The following is a 24,348-nucleotide window of genomic DNA, read 5'->3' on the forward strand; positions in this document are numbered from 1 at the left end:
TGAAACCACACCAGAGTTGCCCTCTTTTTTTAATAACAAAATAAAAATAAATTTGCTTTTCCACACCCAGTAGTGAGGATGTCTTCAATAACGTCCTTCTAGGCAAACTGTCCTTCTTTGCCCCTTTCACTTACCAAAGGGTTAATTGTCACATGTGCCTCTTGCGGAGGGTAGGGATGAGCTGCAGCGTTCGTTCATCTTTGTTCATCGGACTGTGCATCGATGCATCCTGCAGTTTGAGGAACAGGCCTCGGCTAGGTGAAGAGAGCGCAAAGCAAGGCGGGGTAACCCTCCTTTTGGGAATACATTGCTGCCTCGTTGGGAGGGGGCTGGTGGTGGTGGACTGTAGGTGTGTGCATGGCATCTCTTATAGCCACGGCTCTCAGCATGGGGACCCTCTTCAGCGCGGTCTGCCGGCACTGTAAACGGAGGAGGAAGAAACGATCCGAACGGAAAGGTAGTGTTTTAATTGCTGTAGGGTTGAAACAAAGCACTGGGGGGGGGGGGGTCGTAAACGTGGAAGTTTTCAGGTGAAGTTTGAACCATCATTGCTAAGTGCAACTTCAGTGTTTTCAGTTTGGATTTATAGAGTAAAAGAAATGTTGAAGGATCCTGTTCAAAATATCTCCCAACATTTTATTTTACTTAGCTTTCAAAGTTCAGAAGGAGAGTAGTTTTTAATAAGTATGAAACTTCTCTAAAGCTGCAACTTTCTGACTTTTACTTGCTTCTAATAAGAGTTTTGTTTCACCTGTCAGGTTATGCTTTTTTGCATATATGCCATTCTCTGTTAACATAAAACATTGGGTAGCCGCTAAATTTTCCTTTCGGGATATATCTAGTTTTTCCTCGATGAGGATAAACCAAGATAGCTGTTAAAAGGGTCCTCCACAACTTTTTTTTTGTGTAGTGAATATACAGAATATTCAAACAAAAGAAACACAAGTTGTATCTCTCTTTGCTCTTGTGCAGTATGTACTTGATAAAGCCAACATTTAGTTAAAAATCTTTCCAGTAGTCTCTTGGGGAAATAAAAGTGAATACTGTTGTTTAGGCTACTACATTTTGAAGTATTTCTGGTGTTCTTCCTATCTTTGGAAATACTCTGTGGGAAATAGAGACTTCAAAACCAGGAGAGGGTTAGACGTGTAAATATACTGTACTTTCTCATGACTCCACTTAAATTAGCATACATTTAGATGTTGCTTTCCTGTTTGGCATGTAATGCATTTAGAAAAGGAAAATTTTTTGCAGTACTGCTTGCAGTCTAAATATTGCAGGGTGTGCTGCTATGCAGAATCATTTGGCTTCGGTGAGTGTATTTAGCTAACAGCTGGACTTTGGTTTGTTGCTCCATGTTAAGAGCAAAAATCCCCTCTACTACACCAGCATAGTACAGTTGAAACCTGAATTTATTTTAGCAGTATACCTGAGAGAAGGCGGTTCATGTAGCCAAGGAGCAGGCTTTCTCCACAGTCCTATTCCACATACAACATGCTGTATATGCACTGACCTGAATCAGTTAAGTAATATTTATGTCAATTATTCTTTATTGTTATTTTTGAAAGCTCTGTAAATCTCTGAGCAGCAATTAAACTTTTTCCTTTATTTTTTTTTTTTTCCAAAATATAAATTTTTCCAGTGCTCTGGGAGAGTGTTACTGTAGTTGTGGCACTTATCCCCAAACAGGTTTTTAGGAACAAAACTTGAGAGTTTATTCACACCTGCTGTCCGAGGCAAATGCATGGCTTCAGTGGAGTCCTTTTGGAAGCTGTCCTTGCTGAGATGCCACCAACGATTACCCAATCTCAATGCTGAAGCAGTGCGGAGACTTTGCGCCTGTAGGACCCAAGAGGTTTCTGGACGTCTGTTGCTAAATGGATTATTTATAGGCAGCGAATGAGTTTATTATTGCAGTTTCGCTGCATTATGAAAGCTGCTTGAATAAAAGTTTGGAAGGTCAAAGATGTCAAAAATGCTGTTACTTCTTCATAGTGCAATGATAACTGAACTATTAATGATTTCAGAAGTAATCAAACATGCCTTGGCAAGAGAGGAAGCTCTTTTCTGTAGTGAGCAGCCTGTGTTCAGAGTCCTTTTTCTGAAAAAAATCTACCCCCAATTTCTGGAAGCATATGTGGGTCCTGTTGTATTTGGAAGGGCTTTTAAAAATCTTTTTTTTTTTTATTACCTAGTCCTGTAGCTCTGGAAGCCAAGTGGGGGGAAAAAAATAATCCATGGACTATAATGGGAGCAAGTTTGGAAGATTATTCTCCTAATTAATATGTGTATAAAAAGTGCTGAGAAGTTCATTCTCTCTGCCCCAGCTAAGTACTGTCCCCTACACATTATAAGTACTGTTTGAATTTTATTCGCCAGGAAAAGTAGATGTTATTTGGACTTCATTAATGAGTATATCTAATTCATTCTCTTCAAAGTGTTTTTGACTTTACGGGGGTGGTTGTTAGAAGTTAGTTGTAATGGAAATCAGCGATGTGTTACTTCTATAAAACGCACAGTCTTCTTGCTCTAGTGATGTGCTTGGGATAGGGGAGTCGTAATGAAAAATACACAGCTTCCCAGCATAGCTTCCTACCCAAGGTGCTCTAAGAAGGACTTAAAGTGTACTTTATTCCTTGCTTTAGGCATCAAAGTCAGATCCTAGCCTTGGTAGGACAGTTTTAGAGTAAGGTCAAGTAGGATCAGTCTAGATCAGTTGAGCCGTTGTTTGCCAAGTAAAGGGAGGAGTCTATGGATGCTTGTGGAGTCCATGAACCAAGAATCTGTATCTGTTAGTATAGTAAAATATTATATATATGTTAGTAGTTCTTTTTCTAGCTCTTCTCTGCCTGGGAAGATGGCATGCACACGGCTTTGTATGCAGTGGGAATGTGCGTTGTTGAGTTGAAATGTAGTGATGGGATTATGTAGGTGGCAGAATCCCACCCCATATGCTCTCCTGAACCCCTTCTGCTCCATGCAAGGTGACTTTTGGTGCCTGCAGCAAAACATGTAGGGAACCAAAGCATGGGCAAGCATGGGCTTACTAGCCTGGGGTCTGTGCTAGGTGACTTCTGCAAAAGAGCAGGTCAGCGAGGAGAGCAACACAGGGGTAATCCACTATTGCAGTCCTGGGTGCTGGAGGAAAGTGCTGAGCACTGCTAACTTTTCTCAAGTGTATTTTTTTATACGGAAAGGATTGGGAAAAAATGTGGTTATTCATTATACACCAAGAATGTATTTAGACTAACTCTTAAACGCATATGGTTAAACCTTAGAAGGATGCAAGCGCTTCATTAGAAAATGTGGACAGACAGGTTAGTGTCATTTGGCTGCATTATTTATTACTCTAGCATTGCATCTCTTCTGTGCCTTACAGCTGTTCTGTCAACTGTCCTTCCTGGCTGTTTATCTTAACTGACGCTTCCAAAATCTGTTTAGCACACTTATTTAAATTAAAAAAAAAAACCCAACCGTCTAAATTCTGTCTCTTATAAACTTCAGTAATGCCACCAACGGTCTACATTGATTTATACAAATATTTATGCAACTGGAGTTCCTGTTTACCTATGCTTTTAGCAGACAGGAGCTTGCTTTTCCTCTACTTTAGGCAGGAGGAACAGGACGTTCAGCTGTGGGGACATGGTGCTGAGCCCAGACTGATAACCCTGCTCCTCAGGAGGGTTTATCCCTGCCATGGCAGCGTGAGGCAGCTGTGCAGCATTTCTTGCCTCTGGCTCGGTTCAGGTAGCTCACTGGTCATGGCTGTAGTAATTCAAACAGGAATTGTCCAAGTCTTTTGTCCTTGAGCACGCAGTGGTGCTGCAGGAGTAACTGGAGCCAGTTTGATGTGCTAAATAAGGTGACAATTATTTACAAGTCATGTTGATTACAGTCAACTAATTTCCTCATTTTACACTGGAGATATGCTGATGCTATATAATGCAAATGTGGCAGTACAGTAAAATGTTTCCTTAGCAGCTCTACTACTTCAGTAAGAACATTAGTTATTTGTTGGTTTTCTTTTTTCTGGGAGGGGAGAAATGTCTCTTTATACTGTGCTTCAAAAATAGTCACCAAGGCTAAAACTAATGGAAAAATTAAGCAAGGTCTGAGCCTACCTAGCTGTCCTGGTTTCGGCTGGGATAGAGTTAATTTTCTTCTTAGTAGCTGGCACAGTGTGGTTTGGATTTAGTATGAGAATAATGTTGATAACACACTGAATTCTTAGTTGTTGCTAAGTAGCACTTATCCTAAGTTAAGGATTTTTCAGTTTCCCATGCTCTGCCAGCAAGCAGGTGTACAAGAAGCTGGCAGGGAGCATGGCCAGGACAGCTGACCTGAACTAGCCAAAGGGATATTCCATACCATAGGACGTCATGCTCAGTATGTAACTGGGGGGAGTTGGCCAGGAGGGGTGGATCGCTGCTCGGGAATCAGTTAGCTGGTGGCGAGCAATTGCATTGTGCATCACTTGATTTCTCTTGTTTGTTTTGTTTTGTTTTATTCATTTTCATTACTATTATTATTGTTATTATATTTTATTATTATTATTATTGTTAGTGTTACATTTTATTTTACTTTAGTTATTAAATCATTCTTATCTCAACCCACGAGTTCTTCTTTTCCAATTCTCCTCCCCATCCCATTGGGAGTGGGGAGGAGGAAGCGAACGGCTGCCTGGTGCCTAGGTGCTGTCTGGGCTTAAGCCATGACACTAGCAAAGCAGCAAGACTTGTGTTTAGAGTCAACAGCCATGTAAAAGCTTATCTTAATAAATACTTAAGCTTTAAGCAACATCTGAGTAACAGCACAGACCAAGGTGGCTGCTGTGCCAGCTGCCCAGCTTGTGCTGCAGGCTTGGCTCGCTTTCCTACCCTCTCTCCAAGTTCGGGCAGCAGCAAATGTGAGTTTTGAAAATTGGGTTTGTTAGGACAGTGGTGACAGTCCATCTGGGCTGTGAGGGATGAACACTGCTGGGCATCATGCTTCTGAGGGCAATAAATCAAAAGGAGAGGTACCCTCTTCCTATTTTTCTCTAATTCAGGCTTGGACCTGACACTTGCATCAGCTCTCACTCTCCCAAAATCTCTCTGGCCTGGTGCTGTGATAATTGCACAGATAAGAATTTCCCAGCCGCCTGCTCACACTTTTAGTCTTTATTCAGTTACATATATGTGGTGGTGGTGTGGACTTTTTAAAATTGATGTGAAGCTACCTGTGGTCTTTAGGAATACCTCAACTGCCTAAATCCTTTAAAGCATTTTATTGTCTTGGGAGTATTTTATTTTACTGTTTCATACACATTGAAGTAAATAATTCTGAAAAGAATCTTTACTCAAAAGGAAAATTAATTTTTCAACAGCCTTCCAGGTCCTTTCTCTAATAATTAATTTATTTTCAAGGAAAATTTATCCTGAACTGATACTCATAAGCTTGGAAAACATAACATCTTTTGAAATACAGTACTTTTAGAAGCATCTCACCTTTTTTCAAACATATTTGAAATGCTTGCTTTTTAAACAATAAATATGCTTTGGTTTCAATTAATTAATAAAAATTATTATTTATCACTTTGGTTTTGTTGTCTTTCCTAATCAGTTCAACGGAAAGTGTATTAAGTCTTCACACTCGCTTCAGTTATATGTTTTAAAACCCCAAATGTGGTTAGTAAGTACATAGAGTTTACATGATGTACTGTGTGCACATGTACAATATACAGTACTGGCAGGGGTAGTTTGAAAACAAGCGAGCATCCCTTTCCCAAATTCAGCATATCATACCACAGGCTGGTCACACTATGGAGAGGTTGGAGTTTGAGTCTGATTCCAAAATGCCTCATTGGTCCATTCTTTGTTGTCATGAAATATGCATCGTCATGATAAAATAAAATACCAGTGCTTTCATGATAATGCACAAACATTGCTTTTTGTAGCCCACAAAAAGATTTCACCTTTCACAAACACAATTTTTATACTTTTCAGGCATAGCTGGATTTTAATTATATATTGACTGTGGTATCTGAGCTGTGTATCTACACAGAATGAGTGTTGCTGTTTCTGTTACTGTAGAGAAATATTTCCTTTTAACTGCTATACATAACTGTGCATAATACTGTCCATAATATACATAATAGATAATCTGGTTGATGGTAATATCACTATGCCAAGAGTTATAGCCTTATTGATAGTACAGAGTTAATTAGGATTGGAATTGGGCTTTCTCTATGGTAACAGGAAAGCAAATTTAAGCAGCTTTTATAGAGCAAATAAAAGTAGCCTATTTAGCAAAAGTTCTACTCGAATTTCTAATCTCTTTAAGTAAAAAAAGCTTATGTGATTTGCATGATCCTCTCCCCTCCCTCTGTCCATCTGCTTTAGCGAGGATGGTTACCAGGTGTGAGAGAGATGCCCAAGCTGGCACTGCCGCAGTGGAAGCATAGCACCCTTTGTCATTAAAAATTGATGAGCCAGGCATTTCCAGCTCTTGCGGGGACCTGGATCAGACAGGGGTGTGATCCTGCCTGTCTGATGGTAGCCTGCCTTGAGCTGCTGCGTTGCAGAGAGCCCAACTGGTGGCAGAGGTCTTCCTGAATATGTTGTGTTCATGTTCAGAGTATGCAGCAGCACAATGTCTCAGATTTTCTGAAGTGGTGTCTTCTTTCCAAGGTCTGTTGCTTCCCAGCTGGGACTGGGGAAATCTCAACAGCTCGGTGTCTCTGGCCCTTCATTTGTGTAGCACTGCAACAAAAAGCAAAGTAAAGTGCCTGGGCGTCCTGTCCTCCTTTCCTGCTGCTGCGCCCTTGGGCATGCACGTCTTACGTGAAAGTAGTTGTCTCCAAGCTCTAGGCATTTCTTTTGACTTTCTCTGGAAAATAAGTGTTTTCCCTTCCCAGTTCTCTCACTCATCCCTTCTTCCTTGGTAAGTATTTCTGGTTTTTGTCGGTTATTGCTGACACTTGCGTACTTGGCATTGATGCAAGCATTGCTGCTCCAGCCCCTGGTGATAGTGGGTCTAGGGACAGGCTGACAGTGGGTCTAGGGACAGATGGTACTGCAAGAAAGGCAATAAAACACATACTTGCCAACATTAAATAATACAGACATTTGCAATTTCTTGTTCAGCGTAACACACTAGCATAGCAACACGATCGCCTGCAGTGAAAAGGCTGGTAATTCTTTCAGTATTAAGCAGTAGAGGCAGCTCTGCTGCCCCATTCAGCACAGCAGGGTGTATTATGGATGAAATCCAGAGGCTGTTGAAGTCAGAAAGAAAGGGAACTCTGATCAGCTCCCACTTGTATGTTTGAAAGGCTTTTCTGACTCCGTAAACTCTATCTAGATTGAGGTGACTTGTTTGTTTTACTCTGCTTAGTAAAACACACTGGTTTATGGCAACTTCATTTACTGGTTGGTTTGTTCCCCCATTATTGCACTGGGACAGATGCTGTCACGAGACAGGGACTCTGCTAGCCAGCCTGAAGTGAAGTAGCCAGGATTGTGGCTGCTGTAGGCTGCAGCTGGGGTAAAACGTGACGGGAAACTCTGCATCCCCCTCAGGTCATTATGAGTATTTTAGTTTAGACGAGGAATAGCCCACCCAAAGTATGTCAGCCATCCTCTGATGCTGAAGGGATCTGCGCTGTGGTTGGAGCTGTCTCATGCTGTGTCAAACAAGGCATGAGTATCCTAGGGGGTGAAGCCTATCAGTTTTAGTGGTGTGGGAGGAAACATAAATGGTACGTTAAATGGTGTTGCAATGAGATGTGGGCTCACAGACCTGCTCCTGGGTAGCAGTTTCTGGGACTGTTGGGCATTGCAGCAGCAGAGAGCTTTGGGGTGGGATTTGAGAGGATAATATTATAGATTTCTGGGGACTTACAGGGAGCTCATTCCTGGTGTGATAGTGCTCAGATGAAAGCCTGGTGGGACAGTCATGGCTGATGTCTTCGTGGCATGAAGTTCAAACTGGTCTCACAGCCGTATGGGGAGTGGTGATGGAGCTGGGCTGGGCGTGAAGAGCCGCACAAGTTTTCTGCAAAGCAAAAAGCATGGAGGAAGGAAAGCAGCCCGCTGCATAGAGGATGAGTGCATGTACATGTACCCAAGCTGGAAGCGATGGTCTAAGAAGCTTTTTGAATATGCACATGTTACCTGGAAAACAGGAGTTGTTATGGACCAGCGGAGAGGTTGTGGTACACAAGCAAGATGAATGATGACAGCGGCACGGAAGACCGATTACCACTCTGAAGCCCACAGTTTACCTAAAGCTTTGATGCATGTAAGATGGAGCTTACGTAGTCATTTTGTACAGTCTTTGGATTTAAAAAAAAACAAACAGAACAATTGTGGAAATTCTGTGATTTGTTTTAGGTGCTCCTGGGAGCCTCAGGAGAAGCAGTATGCGTGGGTCAAGTATTTTAGCTCTGTGCCCCTTGAAATTCTGCACTGCTGGTGACAAAATTAGCAGGGAGTTTTACTGCTTAATTGTCATATTTTTACGATCTGCTTGAATTTATGCTGTCTGGCTAGTGGGGAATCTGAACAGCTTCATTGTGCTCAGAAGTGTGGTTTTGCATCTTTTGTCATTGCCTCTCCTCCCTGTTTGTGTAGAATCCTCTTAGTTACTTAAATCGGTGCCTTCTCCAGACAGGGTTGGGGAGTGAAAAGGAATTGTCTTGCCTGAGCAAAGACACTCGTTCAGGTCACAAACTGGGATGATCATAAACATTTTGCGGTGGTGGTAGGAAATTCAGGATAACAGCAGGCATGTGGGCTTTGTTTTTGAAACTGTGAAGTGGTGACAAACATAGAGATGTATTTCTTTCTCATTCTACTATTAGAGGCATAGCATTAATTAGTGTAATGAATGCTAAAAGCACGTTTAACATTTTCAGTAAGGGCTGCTTAGCTCCTGCTGTGAAAAGTAAGCTGTAAAGATTGCAAATAGTAGTGTGCTGAGGATTTGTTTAGTTGAGGATAAACAGATTTAATTGTTTTAAATTACTGAATAACAGTATTTAGAACAGATAGTGAAGTTGCGATCTTGCGCATCTATATGTATATTTTAATGTCATTCTGCATTTCCCAATTTCTGATATTTGTTTTTGGACTACAAGTTTCTTGATGTTTCTGATATACATGTTTAACATTTACGTTTTAATTGCCTATGCGTCAGTGGTTGCAGTTTTACAAAAAACTGTTTTTGAAGTGAGAGTTTCACTGGGCAAGTCATGCAGTGATCCCATCCCTAAGTCATCTCCTGGCAGATCAGTGATGAAGTTTGAGTGTGTTCATCAGTAGATCAGTGGTTCAGCCAGCTGTTTGGACTACAGGGGTGGTTAGAGCTGCTTCCGTGGCTGTGGTCATGGTGAAGGACTGCACCCGCATCATCCCCGTGGGTTATACTGCTGTCGAGCAATTAGCTGTATTGTATGTTTCTTTATCCCTACATATCTTTCATTCTTGGATGGAAGTTTTTGTGGGATTTTTTTTTTTCTTCTTGTGTTAGCAAAGGTAAAACCGAATTGACTTAAAAAAGAGCAGAGCAGAACAGTGTAGGTCATTATGTTTGGCATTTAGGCCTGGACTCTGGATTTGCACCATGCTTTTGCATGCTTTGGATGAAGTGTCTACTAAAAAATAAATAGGGGTGGAATACCTAGTTTCTGTTTGCAAAACTTGGTAATTCCATATTATGCACTCGGATTACTATAGTGTGCAATCTATGCATTAAGAACAACATCAGTGCAAAGTTCTGCCTTTTGTTTACTAGCTAAAGCTGACCACAGTTTTAATGTAGAGTAGAATTAAAGCTAGATTTTCCCACAAGAGGTGGGAAGAGAGATGGAACAAATTCATTGTTATGGAGCAGGCATTTGGCTATGTTAAAATGAGTGTTGATTTTATTGTGTCAACCTTATCAAGTGACCGTGTTGGTTTATGTGGCTTCTTTTCTTGATAACTTTTGACTCTGTTGTCTTACACCAGTGCTGACACTTAAAGAAGTCTCAAAGCATTGAAGTTCCTAAGTATTTGACATTGGCAGCTGGATGAGAGACACAGATGTGTGTCCTCGCTGAGGGAAGGGCAAAATGTAATATAATAGAGCAAATACTTCAGTGCTGTAAATTGTGCCAGCCCATACAGTGGCATGAAACCAAGCATCATCTTTTATGCCACCTACCTTCCAATGTTCCCACACTTTTGAAGGCACAAATGACCTTTGCTTCCTGCCCTGATCTCCCCATCCCTTCCAGCTGCAGCCTCAGCCCTTGGTTTCACAAGGCATTACCATTCCTGGCAGTATCCTCTCAAGACATCACCGTGCCTCTCTTCTTCCCAGCCATGGCACCCAGGTATTTTTGCTGGTACCAGTAGCAATATACCAGCAGTGAGAATCAGTTCCCTCATCTGATCTGGTGTATGTGACCACAGCCTCAGGCTGAATCAAGTATTGCTTGTTCTGTCGAGTCCTCAGGATCCTGAACACTTACCCACAAGCATCCATGCAATTGTTAACTTTTAAGATATGTACAGTGTAAGTAAAATGTCCACAGATAATTAGAATTTATACTGTCTATGGTAAAAGTAAGCTAAGTAAAAGACTGAAACTCTGCTGGGAGATAATTGTAGTATTGGAAATAACAAAAGAAGGTTGAAGTTTTGCCCTGTGATTTCTGTGACCTATTCGTAATAGTTTTGGAGTAGAATCAAAGACGCATTTAAAAGTAGGACTTCAATCTTAATTTAATCTGATTGTCACCAAAAGGAATCAAAGTTTACAGATGTTACACGAGACTAGATTATCACAGAATGATTTTGCATTTGTACTGGACTCTACTTTCTTCAGGTACTTTTCCACTTTAGTTGTGGTAAAGAATCAGCAGAAAATGAGTGCATTATATTAAAAAAAAAAAAAATTGCAATGCAGAACATAGAAAGCGCAACACTTAGTTACGCTTAGTCAATGCTTCAGAAAAGCTGAGAGGCAGCTGCACAAAATTCAACAGATTGGCAAGTACAAACCAAATTTCCATTATTTGATCCACTCCAGTGTAAGAATGCGAAGCCTGTTAATGCTCCGCTACTTTCTCCTCACTGTAATAATGGATCTTTTGTTAAAAGTATAAGTCCCTGTGTGGTTTAGGGGTTCAGTGTTGGAGCACTAGTGGCATTATGTGGTTGGAGCAATTACCTAGAAAGCAACAGATATTAGGTACTTGTTTATTTTTCAGGAAAAACCAAAGTGGAATAATAAAAAAACCCAAACCAAACCACAAAACCCATCACCCTTAAATTAGTGCTTTTGATTTGGGTGAAAGTGTTGCCTTCTTTCAAACCAAATGCTAGGTAGATTACATATTTTGCATGTTAGATGCTTATATTCACCTTTAGATCAGTCTTTCTTGATGAAATGAAAGTCCCTGTGGTTAATAAAAATCTGTTTCCTCACAGCCAGATAACCTATATGTCATATCATCTCAACACTTCAGTTAATAAGAAAATCGACATGTAGGAGAGAGGGTCACATTACCCACTCTGTCCTTCGCCTGATATGGGGCTACATCTTTCAGTCATCAATGATCATCTCCGTTTTAGGAGGGTTCTTGGGTCAGGATTTAACCAAACCAAACAGACATTCATCAGTTTGGTGCTGGGTAAAAAACTGCATCTTCAGTGCTTTGACTGCTTGAATTGTCTCTGTGGTAACCTGCAGAGTGGATTTGACATTATTTTTGAGTTAAAAAAAAATACTAGTGAGATAAAGTAGTTCACATACTCTTTCAGACAAAAAAAATATTGTAGTTCATCGTACAAAAACCCAAATTCTTGCAAACATTGTCGAATTTGCAATTCTGTAGCGTGCACCTCAGCTACAGAAATAGGCACTTCGGGGAAATACCGTGTGAAAACTGAGCAAAAACCGCGGACAGCTCAAAGCAAAGCCAGTGCCCAGGCTGCTGCTTTTAAAGGAGATTTAATGCTTTACCTTGTATGTTGGTACCTTAAAGCTTAAATATCCCACTCTCTCTTTTCCAGACAGAAGCAGTCTCCGCCAGCCAAGAAACCAGCAAAAATATTTCACAATGGATGTAGACGATGAAGAAAACATGAGTAAGATGTGTTTATTTACACAGTAATAAACTATGTAATGATTTCTGAAGGTGACTTTTTCTCACAAGTACAGGGACAACTGCGAAGAAACTTTGGAAGCACAAATTAAAATTATTTCTTTGTATGCTTTAAAATATGGTATGGAAGACTGAATCGGAGCTTTTGCATTAAAAGTGTTTTAAATACACATGGTTATATGCTAGTCTAGTTATACCTTGTGTCTCATTTTTCTTCCAACAACTGACTAATCAAACAAAGTACTTTCCTGTTTTGAACCAGCAATGGAGAAGGAGAATGCTGGTAGTGCCAGTGCCGAGGGTTAGGGACCAGTCAGAATGGAGGGGTGAGATGAAGGAGATGGAGTAGAAGTGTATAAAATAAATGAGGGAAAGCAGAAATGGAGGAAGGAAAAGCAAAAGGAGAAGCTGGAAGAGCTCCCCGCAGGTCTTGCATGGCTGATTATTCTCATTAGATGCTGATTGTTCCAACCCTGAGATACCGAATTATTAAAGTGCATTGAAGCACAAAAATAGTCAAATATAGTGATAATTTTGATGCATACACTGGCAAAGTGCTGCAAGGCTGCTAGATCTGTGGTATAATTAAGATCTGATAGCCTGTGGAGAAAAGTATTCTCATTAAAACATTACAAAAATATTTTTACTATTATTGGCCTTTCAGCTATCATTTTTGTGAATGAGAGAAAGGTTCTGTTGCTGCTATGCTGATGTGCTGTGCCTGACTGTAAATAATTGTATGTGATACAATAACAAATGTGCTTATTTTCCCCTAAGTGACAGTGGCTAAGCAATGCATCTCTGACAAAGCCCAGCAATGTAGGAGACTTTGGAGCAGAAGAGTTGTAGTTCAGTCTGAAGGAGTTACAGAACATTTTTATTGGGAGATAAAGAAGTTAGATCATTGAGTTTAAAAAAAAAACGACCAACAACAAACACCACCACCCACCACCATCCCCCCCCAAAAAGAAAACCCCAACCTAAAAATATTGTCTGGACTAGAATGTGTCTTTTTTTCTTCAACTGAAACAGTGAACTCAACTAGAATATGCTTGCTAACACTTTCTTTTCCTTGGTATAAAAGAAATTACTTCAGATAGATCCTTTAGCTATTTCTAAAAGTGGTCTCCCTAAGGAGGACTTCAAAAAATTAAGACCTGTAATTGGATAATTCACATAAGAAAATTTTTTGGATAAAACATCCCCTTATCTCAATATCTGAGCATAAATAAAAGGTGCCTTCCTGAGCTGGAGAAAATATCATCTCTTTACAGGGGCATCCTGTAAGTGTCCTTAAACAAAATACTCAATATTTGTCTGCTGCTGGGGTTTTTTTGTGTGTTAGTGCACCAATATGGGAAACCATTCACTGAGCTTTTTGTCTTGTCAGGAGGCTGGCTCCGTGGAGTTCTTACAGGTTTGGGGCATGCATTTGTATAACTGCAGTTGTCTCCCAGAAGTATGTTTTGAGATGTCTTCTGTACCATGTTTTTGAAAGGGAGTTACAGATAACAGTGTCTGCTTGGATGAACCCAGTTAATAGAAGGTGCAAGAAGACCTTCCTGCGTCTGTATGCCCACACAAATATAATGAATTTGAAATGTTAAATCGTCAGATCTGGGGGGGGGGGTGTCAAAGTTCAAATTCTCAAGTTCTTCACCTTGATTTGTGCAAAGATTTTTTTAAAAAAATTATCTTTCTGTATTTTTCTATCTCTTAAGATTGTGAAGTGCAATAGCAGAAGTTGCCTATTAAATTTTTTATTATTTTATGTAACTCCTTTTGGAGGAAGTATCTTAACAGGAAAGGAAGGTGGGCATATGCAATATTTGTAGCTTGCAGTTGCATAACTTGAATTGCTCTGCAGAAGCCAGAATTAAAATTGGTTTGGTTCAGCTGAAATGTAAGACAGTGATGAGGTTACATTAATATCCCTGAGAAAATACAATGTTTCAGACTTCAAGTTTTAAGGTCTTCCTCCTTTATCCCTTGAACATAGAGAAGATGTTACAAGAGCTATGGGGGAAGATTTTTTTTTTTTTAGAATGTTCTTATTTGGTTTTCTGTTGCTTTGCATGGAGGGTATGTCTGCAGCACACCCTGCATATTATGTCTGCAGCCCATCTGCATATTACCTCAGCATCAAATCAGAGCCCCATGGAAGCATCAATACAATAGAAATAAATAATTTGCTAGGTGTAAATTCACCCTGTTGCCTATCCTTATCAATTACCTTATGGGCAAGGGAGAAATGGGGCATTTTGCAGAACACTTGGGACACTAGCATGTGGCCGTCCTGACCTTTCTCTTTGATCATTTCCCCCCTTTTTCTGAAAAGATGCTCAGAAGACATCACATGGGTTTTTTTCTGCCTGTATTTTATGAAAAAATGACTTGTTTAGAATTTCCTCAGGCCAGTAAATGAAAGCAGCAGTGTAAGGGGTAGCTAGAAACATCTTTCAGTTCAGCTAAGAGTCATCTAAATTTAATTAAGTGTGCTCTAGATCAGACAGAGCAGGGAGAGTGTTGTCTCTCAGCGAGCAGGTAATGGAAGTTCCCCAATGGACAAAGCATCTTAATTACAGATACTTTTTAGTTACAGGGAATAAAACCAAAAATAAACCAACACCCTCAGACAGAAGATTTCTTTCTTTACTCGCATGAAAATTTCCTATGCCTCTTTCCTTCTTCGAGTGCTCTCAGGTTTGTAAGCCTCTCAAACAAGATTCCAGGGGCAGGACTTTTCTTCCACTGAAGTTGTCTGCATACTGTCAGCTATGATTTTTACCAAGACAGCTTCTATAGACGTCAGTGAAATCTCTAGTCAAAGCTGCCAATGATCTTTAGTGACTAGAAAATAAACTCGTCTTATGAAAAATGTCTTATTCTTAAATCATGGGTAGCATTAATGTTTAAGAAAATGGGATCCCATTATCAAGTGTTTATATCTGTATTAAAGCTACCATAAAGTGTTGAATACAGAGCAGCCGTGATGGACCTCAAAGGGCTCTCTAAAGCATTCATTCCTTGAAAACTTATTTAAAGACTGGAAAACACATAGACTTGAAAGTATATTTAAAAACTAGGATTAGGCTGGTTTTGAACCTCTTGATTTTGGGGTATGTTAGGAGATACACCAAGACTGTGTAACCTTTCTGAAGGAAGACATATGACGTTAACATATAGAAGTTTAATAAAAAAGAAAAAAAGGATAATGAAGAGCATCCGTTACTGAACGCAGAGATTTTTTGTAATTCAGATGGTAATTTTTTTCTCTTGCCAGCTCTCTCCTATGCTTTATACTTTCTAATGGTGTTTTAACATTGACAGTTCTCATTTTCCTGCCTTATTTTAGCTGTGATGCTGACAGCACAAGGCTTAATACTGGTTTCCAAATCAGACCGATAGACTTTGAAATGATCTAAGCTGGTTTTTAGAACATGCATGGAGTGGTGGTCCATGTCTGCCGTGACCTCTGCTTTAGAGCAACAAAATTTTGTTCCTTTTGAGTACTGATGCTCCCAGCTTGAGCTGTGATGAGATCCTGAATCAGCCAGAGATTTCAAGGGGTGAAGATGCCCTCCCTCATTCTCTTGGAATGAGTGAGACCCTCCCCAAAGTCTTACAGTCTCTAAACCAGCATATTACCAAAGCGAATAAGACGGCAGAATAGATCAAGAAGAGCAAATACACAGTGCATCCAGCTGTGGGTCCACTGCTGTGAGAAGAAGAGGATGACTTCAGGACAAGGGACAGTTAGAGCCCTGTAGTATAGAGGTTGGCAAGGTTGGAATACTAGAGAGATCTGTAAAATCATGAGCAGCACGGAGTGTTTAATATTAGAATCATCAAATTGAAAAAATAGCAAATAAAAAACAATAGATGCATTAAGTGAGACTAGCAGATGGGGGTTCAAAGCGAGCAATGGGAGATGTTTTCAATGCAATGTGAAATGAAATTGTGAAACGCATTGCTCAGGACATTGTGGATACCAAGGGTTTATGGGGTGTTGAAAAGCAGTTAGAAAAATTCCTGGGGAGAAGAAAACCCATCAGTGGCTCCCTGCCACGCTCTCTGGGACAGCCCAGAGCTGTGGCTCCCTGCAGGCTGAGAAGCTGCCCTGGAAAAGGCTCTCTGTGTCCTTGCTCTGGTTTGATACCCTCTCTTGGGGTCTCCTGGTGGCCCTGTCACGGGTGGGGAGCTGGGCAAGGTGAAGATGAGCTAGTCAGGCCATTCTTAACTTCTCTAATGAGGTGAGATGCCTGGAAAAGGGAGAGCTGTTTCTGAACAGCAGTGGGAGGCTGGGCTGGAGGAGTTACTCCATGTCTGAATATGGATAAGATTAAACTAGATGACTTCTCTGACTTTAATGGGTGGCGATAGCTAATCTTACTTTTTGACTAATCTGTCAGATCTTCTCCAGCCCTAAGGTAATTGGAGGACCTCACAACTGCTGGCCAGGACAGGCTAAAGAAAAGGACCAAAAGTGCATCTTCACCCTCAGCTGGAGAAGCAGTTGCTCTTTCTTGCAGTCCGGTGTGACTCTGTGGGTTGAAACAAACCCAGGTCCTTCTGGTTCGCACAGAAAGTCTTTTTCTTTCCATCACGTGCAAGGCTTGGATTTGGATCACCTCCACAATGTAGAAACTTGCCTACTTTCATGGTCTCTGGGTTTGACTCAGGCTGCTAGCTCCCTGCTTGCTTTCTCTCCTAGTTTTTTCCACCCTGCAGGTTCTCCAAAGCTAACAAGCCTAGTAGCTCTCAGGCAAGGAGTAGTTTTCTTCCCTTCTTTCTTATTGAGGCAAGGTAAGCATGCAAGTTTCTTTCCTGCTTTCGACAAGTCCCCCCTCTCTGTCAGGTCATCGTTTCCCCTGCCTGTGTCATGAGATGGATTAAGGAGTTCCTCCAGCTGCCATATTTACATGCAAAAGTTCTTTATTTTCACGTTCAGCTGGAGCCTATTCAAGTCGTATTTTCCTTCTGTGGTTTCCACAGGCACTGGTAGTAGTCTTCATATAAAAAGAAAGATAAAAACAGAGGCCATTAATTAGTGTTAATTAAATGATTTCTGTTTAGCCTGAAAGTCATATTGGTTGATAGCAAATTCCTGGTGCTACTAGTAAGAGCAATGTTCCAGACATGGTGTTTTAGATGAGATGTAATTTTTTGAGATTACAGCTTCAGGTAAGAAATTAATTCTAAGGAAAGATTTAAAAATTCACTCTATTGTCCTTAGATTCCTTCACCGAGTGGGTGTCTATATATAAAGAATATATATGCATTAACACTGTGTATTGACAGCTGTGGTCCTATAGCACACATTCTGCAGACAATATATCTTGTGGCTGAACGTTAACAAGAGATACTTTATTAAATTTATCAGATTTCTAGCAATGAAATGCTTCAGAATATTTAGTGTTTAATTCTTGGCTGAATTTAATTGACTGGAATTTAATGTTCAGTAATATACACGTCTTTGTTGTGCTACTGTGATTTAACAAAAGTTGTTCCTACTTTGGCTTTTTCTTTTGATCTTTTTTTTTTTCTTCTTTTTTTCTCTTCGAGCACCGAAAGGAGTAACCTATCGAGCTTTTGCTGGAGGATGTTATAAATGAAAATTTAGTAACCATTCCATCAGCTTTGTAACCTGGGCGAAGTGATGTGTGCATGGTAGGGGATTCTTAGGGAAGACCTAAAGTGTGGCTGAAATTTGTCACTCTGAAAGAGAGCTTCCACGTTGGTTTGTTCTCACTTCAATTAATATTTATCACCTAGTATCAACGTAGATGTAATATAGATATTTTGAAGTTTTGGAACAGAGGAGTTAGAAATACTTGACCTACTAAATTTGCCTTTTCATTTACAAATGCCAATATAAAGCATAAATAATTAATTTCCTTAGTTTCTTTATCAGGGTAAAAATGAGGTCTTTGCAGTTACAGCAAATCTAGTTCTTTAAATATACTTCTGACATACCATTACCCCAACTTTCTACTTTAGAAAAGAAATCATTAAATTAATATTACAGTACCTTTTTATTTCCCCATTAGAATATCACAATTGTGATTGCGCAGCTTTTGTCATACTTCTTGTATTCTGCATAGTCTTAAGAAAGGATCTTTATCATGATTTTTGGGTTTGTACCTCTGTGACAGCAGTTTGCTTACTTTGCAAGGAATTACAAAATAGCTTGTAAATGACAAATACAAAGTTTCTTAATAGAAGGCTGTGTGGAAGTATATAAAGTAGTCTTGTGGTCACGTCAGCACAGTGGGCAGCTGTAGTTCCTGAGCAAATTGGGGTGAGGTGAAATGAACATCTAAGAAAGGCATAAAAAAGAACAAATTGGGAGAATATGGAATAGCTAAAGAGAAACAAAAGCATTCAAACACTCTTCAGTCATGGTGCCTACCAAAGAGCTGCCTAATTTTTCATGGCTCAGGATTTATTTATGTAATTTCTCAATTTGAGCAACTAAAATCACTGAGAAAAAAAATGTAACATGACTGAAATAAGAATATAGTAGAATTAAATATCCATCTCCTAGTGTTGGTCTTAAGCATCCATTTTTATTTTACTAATGGTAGTTATTTGTTTTTTAAGTGTATGCTACTATTACTTATATTTCTGGTTTAAAGCATTTTTGAGGTCAAACGTAACTTACAAGTAAAAGTTTTGTTCCAGCATGATTTAAATGAAAAAAAAAACCCAAACAACCTGCGCTGGTTTTTTTGCTATATGGCTGTATCAAATACATAGTTTGAAAATCATTCTTGAGTGTGTTATTTCTTGAATTATCAAGAGGTTGTATTGCATTATTATTATCTCTGATCGTATTGCAAAACATTTAACCTGTGAGCACACATCACTTAACCAGTTACAAAGAGAGATAAAGGAATCTATAAATTTTACATTTACAAGATCCTGCAACGAAGGCATTGTAAGTTACTCTTTCTGGGCACCGCAGGTTCGAGCAGCACTGACGTTAAAGAAAACCGCAACGTGGACAATGTTCCCCCCAAGGACAGTGGTGGGCAAGGCGCCGGGGAGGGGATGCAGCTCTCCAACGGTGGTGGCAGCAGCAGCAGAAAGCGTCCTCTGGAGGAGGGCAACAATGGCCACTCCAAATTTCGCCTGAAGAAGAGGAAGAAAACACCCGGCCCTGTTCTGCCAAAGAACGCCCTGATGCAACTTAATGAGATTAAACCCGGTTTACAGTACAAACTCCTCTCCCAGACAGGGCCGGTCCACGCCCCCATGTTCGTGATGGCAGTCGAAGTCAACGGGCAGGTATTTGAGGGGTCTGGCCCGACAAAAAAGAAGGCCAAGCTTCACGCTGCCGAGAAGGCTCTGCGGTCTTTCGTCCAGTTTCCAAATGCCTCAGAAGCCCACCTGGCAATGGGGAGGACTCTGTCGGTCAACACGGACTTCACCTCCGACCAAGCCGACTTCCCCGACACCCTTTTCAACGGGTTCGAAACACCGGTCCCTTCCGATGCTTCCTTTTACCTAGGGTCCAATGGGGACGGGTCCTTTAGCTCTAGTGGAGACTACAGTTTGCCGTCATCTGCCGTAGCCAGCAGCCTTTCCCAGTCTCCTCTTCCTGCGCCATCGCCCTACCCCTCCGCCAGCGGGAAGAACCCTGTCATGATCCTCAACGAGCTGCGGCCGGGGCTGAAGTACGAGTTTCTCTCAGAGAGCGGGGAGAGCCACGCCAAAAACTTTGTCATGGCTGTGGCGGTGGACGGTCAGACTTTTGAAGGCTCAGGAAGGAATAAAAAGCTGGCAAAAGCTCGGGCCGCTCAGTCAGCCCTGGCATCCTTGTTTAACATGCAGCTGGACCAGACTCCATCTCGACAGCCCATTCCCAGTGAGGGGCTTCAGTTACACTTGCCACAGGTAGGAAGCCCTTTGGGTTTTGTTGATGTCTTTGGGTAATAACCAAGAATAGCCAAGTCATACCTATTAAGTCAGCTTGAACAGCTTTTCTGCTGTTTATTCTGCTTCTGTACATGTCTGTGTGCATATATATATATATATTTATGTATATATTAGGTGATTTATCCTCTTATGGCTTCTGACAATTGTATGAACTCTTTGTATTCTGTTGGACAGAGAGGAGGCTTTGTTGCTGATGCTTTCAGCCTTGATCATGTCATGTAAGAGAGCACCAAGCCCAGTGCAGTGCCAGCTTGGATTATGGTTTGTTGAAAGGTTGAATCGCATCTTGCTCATCTTAGGCAGTGAGATTTAGATGGAGTTCAAGTCAGAATTACTGCTTTAAGTAAAATTATTATTTGATACAACAGTTTTTAGCAGAGAAGAAAATTGTTCTCTTCTGCAAACTGAAATTGTTGGCATTAACAGGGCTGAATAATGGAAGTCAAGGACAGATTAAGTGAGGCTGATGCAGTCACCACTTATTTCCAGGGTCTAAATAAATGACACATTCGCAGTGCATGTATCCAAGATGTGTTTAAATAGCTGTCATCTAAAGGTTTGTGCTCTAATCAAATTAGTTAATAAGTATATGTAAGTAACTTAGGCAAGTAAATCTGGATGAAAAGTAGTTTAAATCAAATAATGAACATACCAGACATAGACCAGAAATTTAAAGTAGCTAGAATGGAGTAATTTTTTTTTTTTTTAATGAAGAAAAAATTCTCCCTTATTTGCTTGCTTGTGTTTCTCCCCAGTCAAACTACAGTAATGATTGTTCAACTACCCTCTTTCTACTGTGTCTCTTGGGTCTTTTTAATGATATTACATGCCTGTCTAAATTCAGATACTTGCCTGTGACTTTTTTGTGACTTTCTATCTGTTTATTATGAGAATTTCAAGACTTTGACCTTTTCTATCTCAAAAACATTGTTTTAAATTTCATTAAAGTTATAAGGCACTGGTCTGATTTGATAACATGGAGTCGAAGAGTATAAGTAGACGTTATGACTATTTTAAGTATGTTGTTTTCTCAAAATGCATGGACAATATGCATCGTTTAGAAATTCCTATATGCTTTCTTTTTTAATGTTGCACAATTATTGCATTGTTGATGAATGTTTCCTTCACTTTCAAATCTAGGATCATGCTATTTCAGGTAGTTACAATTTCTTCCATAGATTCAGTAATTTCAGACTGTGTTCTCTGCTCTGCTTTTAAAAGTAGATATGGCCCCAGACACCAAAAAAATTTCACTGCCAGTCATTTATGTGTTATTAGTTCTTGAATCAGTAAAATAGTGAAAATGGGAACAGGAATAGGGAAGCGGGAAAGAGCATGAGGTGAGACGTGAGAGAGGTGTCATTCTAAGAGGGTAAAGTTGTTTTCTGCCCAGCAGCCCAGCATATAACAGCTTACATAGCCTCTTTTCTTTAAGGGACTTTGATGGGATTGCTGGGCAGTGCTGGGTTTTTCTGAGCTCCTTGCCTTTGTCAGGTTTTGACCAAGTCCCAGGTAGCTGTCCCAGAGCTTATGGGATGACCAGGGCATTTGAGCCTAGAGTACAGTGTTAAATAACAAAAAAGCAACTCATTCAAACACTATTTTCAATTTTTTCCAGTGCTCCTACACTGACCTTGTGTACAACAAAGCATGCGCCAGGGCTAGCTTGTATTTCACCTGTCTTATAGGCGTGCATTGAAAAAGGCTGCTCCGGTGTGGAGGAGAACCTGGTGGGCTTTAGGAGTAACGCCAAATATGCTGGGTGAGAAGGGGGAGGTTGCTGGTACTGCCTCATGTAGACTTGATTCAAAGCCAGTTATTTATTCAGAGGCTTTTGATCAACTTGTCATCAGGACATCATCGCCCTTTCTGCACTTTGCTGTGTTGTATGACTTTGCTTTTAATTATAATTAGCTCTCAAGTTATTGGAATTATATCAGGTCTGTTACTAGTGATTTTGGTCTGGTATGTATTAATGATTAATAAGGGATTTAAGCATTTGTGATGTTTTCAGGTCCTGCTTTATTTATCTTTTTTGTTTTAACTCTGTGAGTTGTTTTATTTTTTTACAGAGTGTTTACTCAGGATGTGTAAAGATGTTAAATTTGGAGATAATCCTAAAGTGGGTGAAGTTGCAAACATTGGAGACTACAGGAACGATGTAAATGAGGATAGGATTTGTTATAACCCATAGACCAAAAAAAATGCTGATTGGGTTGGAAAAAAATGGAAGCTGGAAACATGTAAGGGGAGGAAAAATCCAAATACCAAATGCTTAGTGAAATAATAAAAGTACAGTGTGGTTGTGCCGATGAATATGTTGGAATTGACTGCCTGGGTGGCAGGTTCAAAACCTGCCTGTAGCTGGTGTGTTAATTTGTGGTGCCTCGTGAGAAAAAAACGATAGAGCGAGTCGAGAGGAGAGATGATCCGTGCTCCAGTGGTGGTTGTGAGTATCGGCTGAAATGCATATCTGTGATCCCATGCCTCCCCATAGGTGCAGGTGCTCTGGAGAAAATTAAATGTGGAGATACACGCGCAAGCTATCAAATGGTACAGAAGGGCAGTTGACATCAGAAATCACCTTATAAAATGGGCATAGGTATAATCTTATGGTCTGTAGAGTGGGTTATTGAGGTGCTGATCCTGTGGTTTAATACATTTAAAACCAGTCTCTGCAAAGCAAGCTTTTCTGCTTGCTTACAGCTTGACCTTTTGTGAATGTCGAAGCAATGTTGCCTGCAGTGAGGAAAATCTCTTTGCTGGGAAACTGAGTTAAAGCCAGTAAGTCACTCAACATGTGCCTCAGAGCGGATGAAAATGCCCTGCTGAAAAAATCAGCCCTTGTGCATTTATCACCTTGCCAGCGAGTGCGTTAAAATTGTTAAGGTTGTCAGTCTTGCATTATAGGGACTGGCCTCTCCAAAACAAAGAAAACATTTTTATGGTTAGCTACGCTTTGTAAATTGATAGCCGTCTTCACTGTACCTCCCACCCTTCGATGCAAGGAGGTGTCCTGTGTTCTGCAGTAAGCAGCGGGACGCAACCAAGGGCTCTAAAATGTGTGTCCTTCAAGTTTTATTATTTTCCATGGAAGAAAACTGCATGTTTCAGCGTACTTAGATTAATATCATTAAAAAGTTTAAGTGCATGGCTTGTCATAGGTCTGCAGAGTTGGTAGGTGATGAGAACTGGAGAAGACAGTGAAATGTGAACAGTCTTTTAAAATCACTTCTGAAAACAAAGGGGTCACACTTTTATAGATGAAGCGTGGAAGTCAGTGTGACCAGGTTTTTGAAAACTGTTAGTGCAAAGTCGAAATCTGATTTCTGATGCAGAGTACTGTTGAGCACTCAATCACAGCAAGAGCCATGCTGGGCCAGGCAAAAGCTCCTTCTCACACACATCCCATCCTCGGTGTCACATCCCTGCCAGCAGCCCCAGCACTGGGAATCGGAAGGTTTGCAGGGGATGCTGGTGCTGACTGAGGCCGTCTCCACCCACGGAGCCGGTCCTGCTGCTGAGCATCGCCTTGGAGATCTCAGGAGATGGGACAAGGACATCCTTGGACATCTCAGAGGGATGGGACAAGGACATCCTTGGACAACTCAGGAGCAGCGGATGCTCTGTTGGACTTTGCTATTTCTTCATTTTTGATGTCTTCATCACCCAGAGATAAGTCTCCCAGAGATCACTTGTTTTGTCTCCTTTTTTTTCTTTTCCCTTAGATGCTCCCTGTTTCCCAACGAAGGCTCTGAGGGGTCTCAGACCTCTGTCAAAGGTGGGATGGTGCTGCCCCTAAAAGAAGTACTCAGGCCAGTGCCAAATGCCATGGGAAAAAAACTGAGAAAATGTCACGACCCAGACTGGACAGACCAGGGAGTCGTGTTTAATTCAAAATTCCCTTGGGCTAAATTAAGGTGAAATGACACCAAACGATCAGTTAAAGATTTTACTCATGACAGAAGCAAACTGAACTGGGGAGGTCTGGTAGTAGGTGGCAGGGTTTCTCACAACAGGAATTGGCATAAGACTACTTCTGTTAACTGTGTAACCCAGGGTAACCATATACATCAATTCAGAGAATAAGGAGATCCCTCCCGTTGAGTCACGAGGTTCAGAGCAGACCCCCTTGCTTTCTAGAATCCTCCTCAGAGAAGGGCCCAGGGGCGGCTGGATGCACTCCTAGTCCCAGACTTGGTCAATGGTTTATGTCTTAAAGGGATGAGGTGTAGGGATCGTGGACAAAGAAAAGGAAAGAGAGAAGAAGACAG

General features: G+C 40.8%; 1 protein-coding gene across 6 annotated transcripts in view; it reads left to right on the top strand.

Annotated features, from left to right (window-relative positions):
* ADARB1 (adenosine deaminase RNA specific B1) overlaps positions 1 to 24,348 on the top strand; it is a 91,958-nt gene that overhangs the window by 29,537 nt on the left and 38,073 nt on the right. For 5 of the 6 annotated variants that reach the window (XM_052791227.1, XM_052791224.1, XM_052791229.1 and 2 more), the window contains 2 exons: positions 12,042 to 12,116; positions 19,101 to 20,032. In XM_052791227.1, the coding sequence (XP_052647187.1) occupies positions 12,089 to 12,116; positions 19,101 to 20,032 (960 nt within the window). In that variant the 5' untranslated portion in view covers positions 12,042 to 12,088. Of the gene's footprint in view, positions 1 to 12,041; positions 12,117 to 17,698; positions 17,804 to 19,100; positions 20,033 to 24,348 lie in introns of all 6 variants that reach the window. The other variant, XM_052791228.1, reaches the window with a different exon arrangement.

Source organism: Harpia harpyja, chromosome 7 (genome assembly GCF_026419915.1).
Source record: "Harpia harpyja isolate bHarHar1 chromosome 7, bHarHar1 primary haplotype, whole genome shotgun sequence".
NCBI lineage: Eukaryota > Metazoa > Chordata > Aves > Accipitriformes > Accipitridae > Harpia > Harpia harpyja.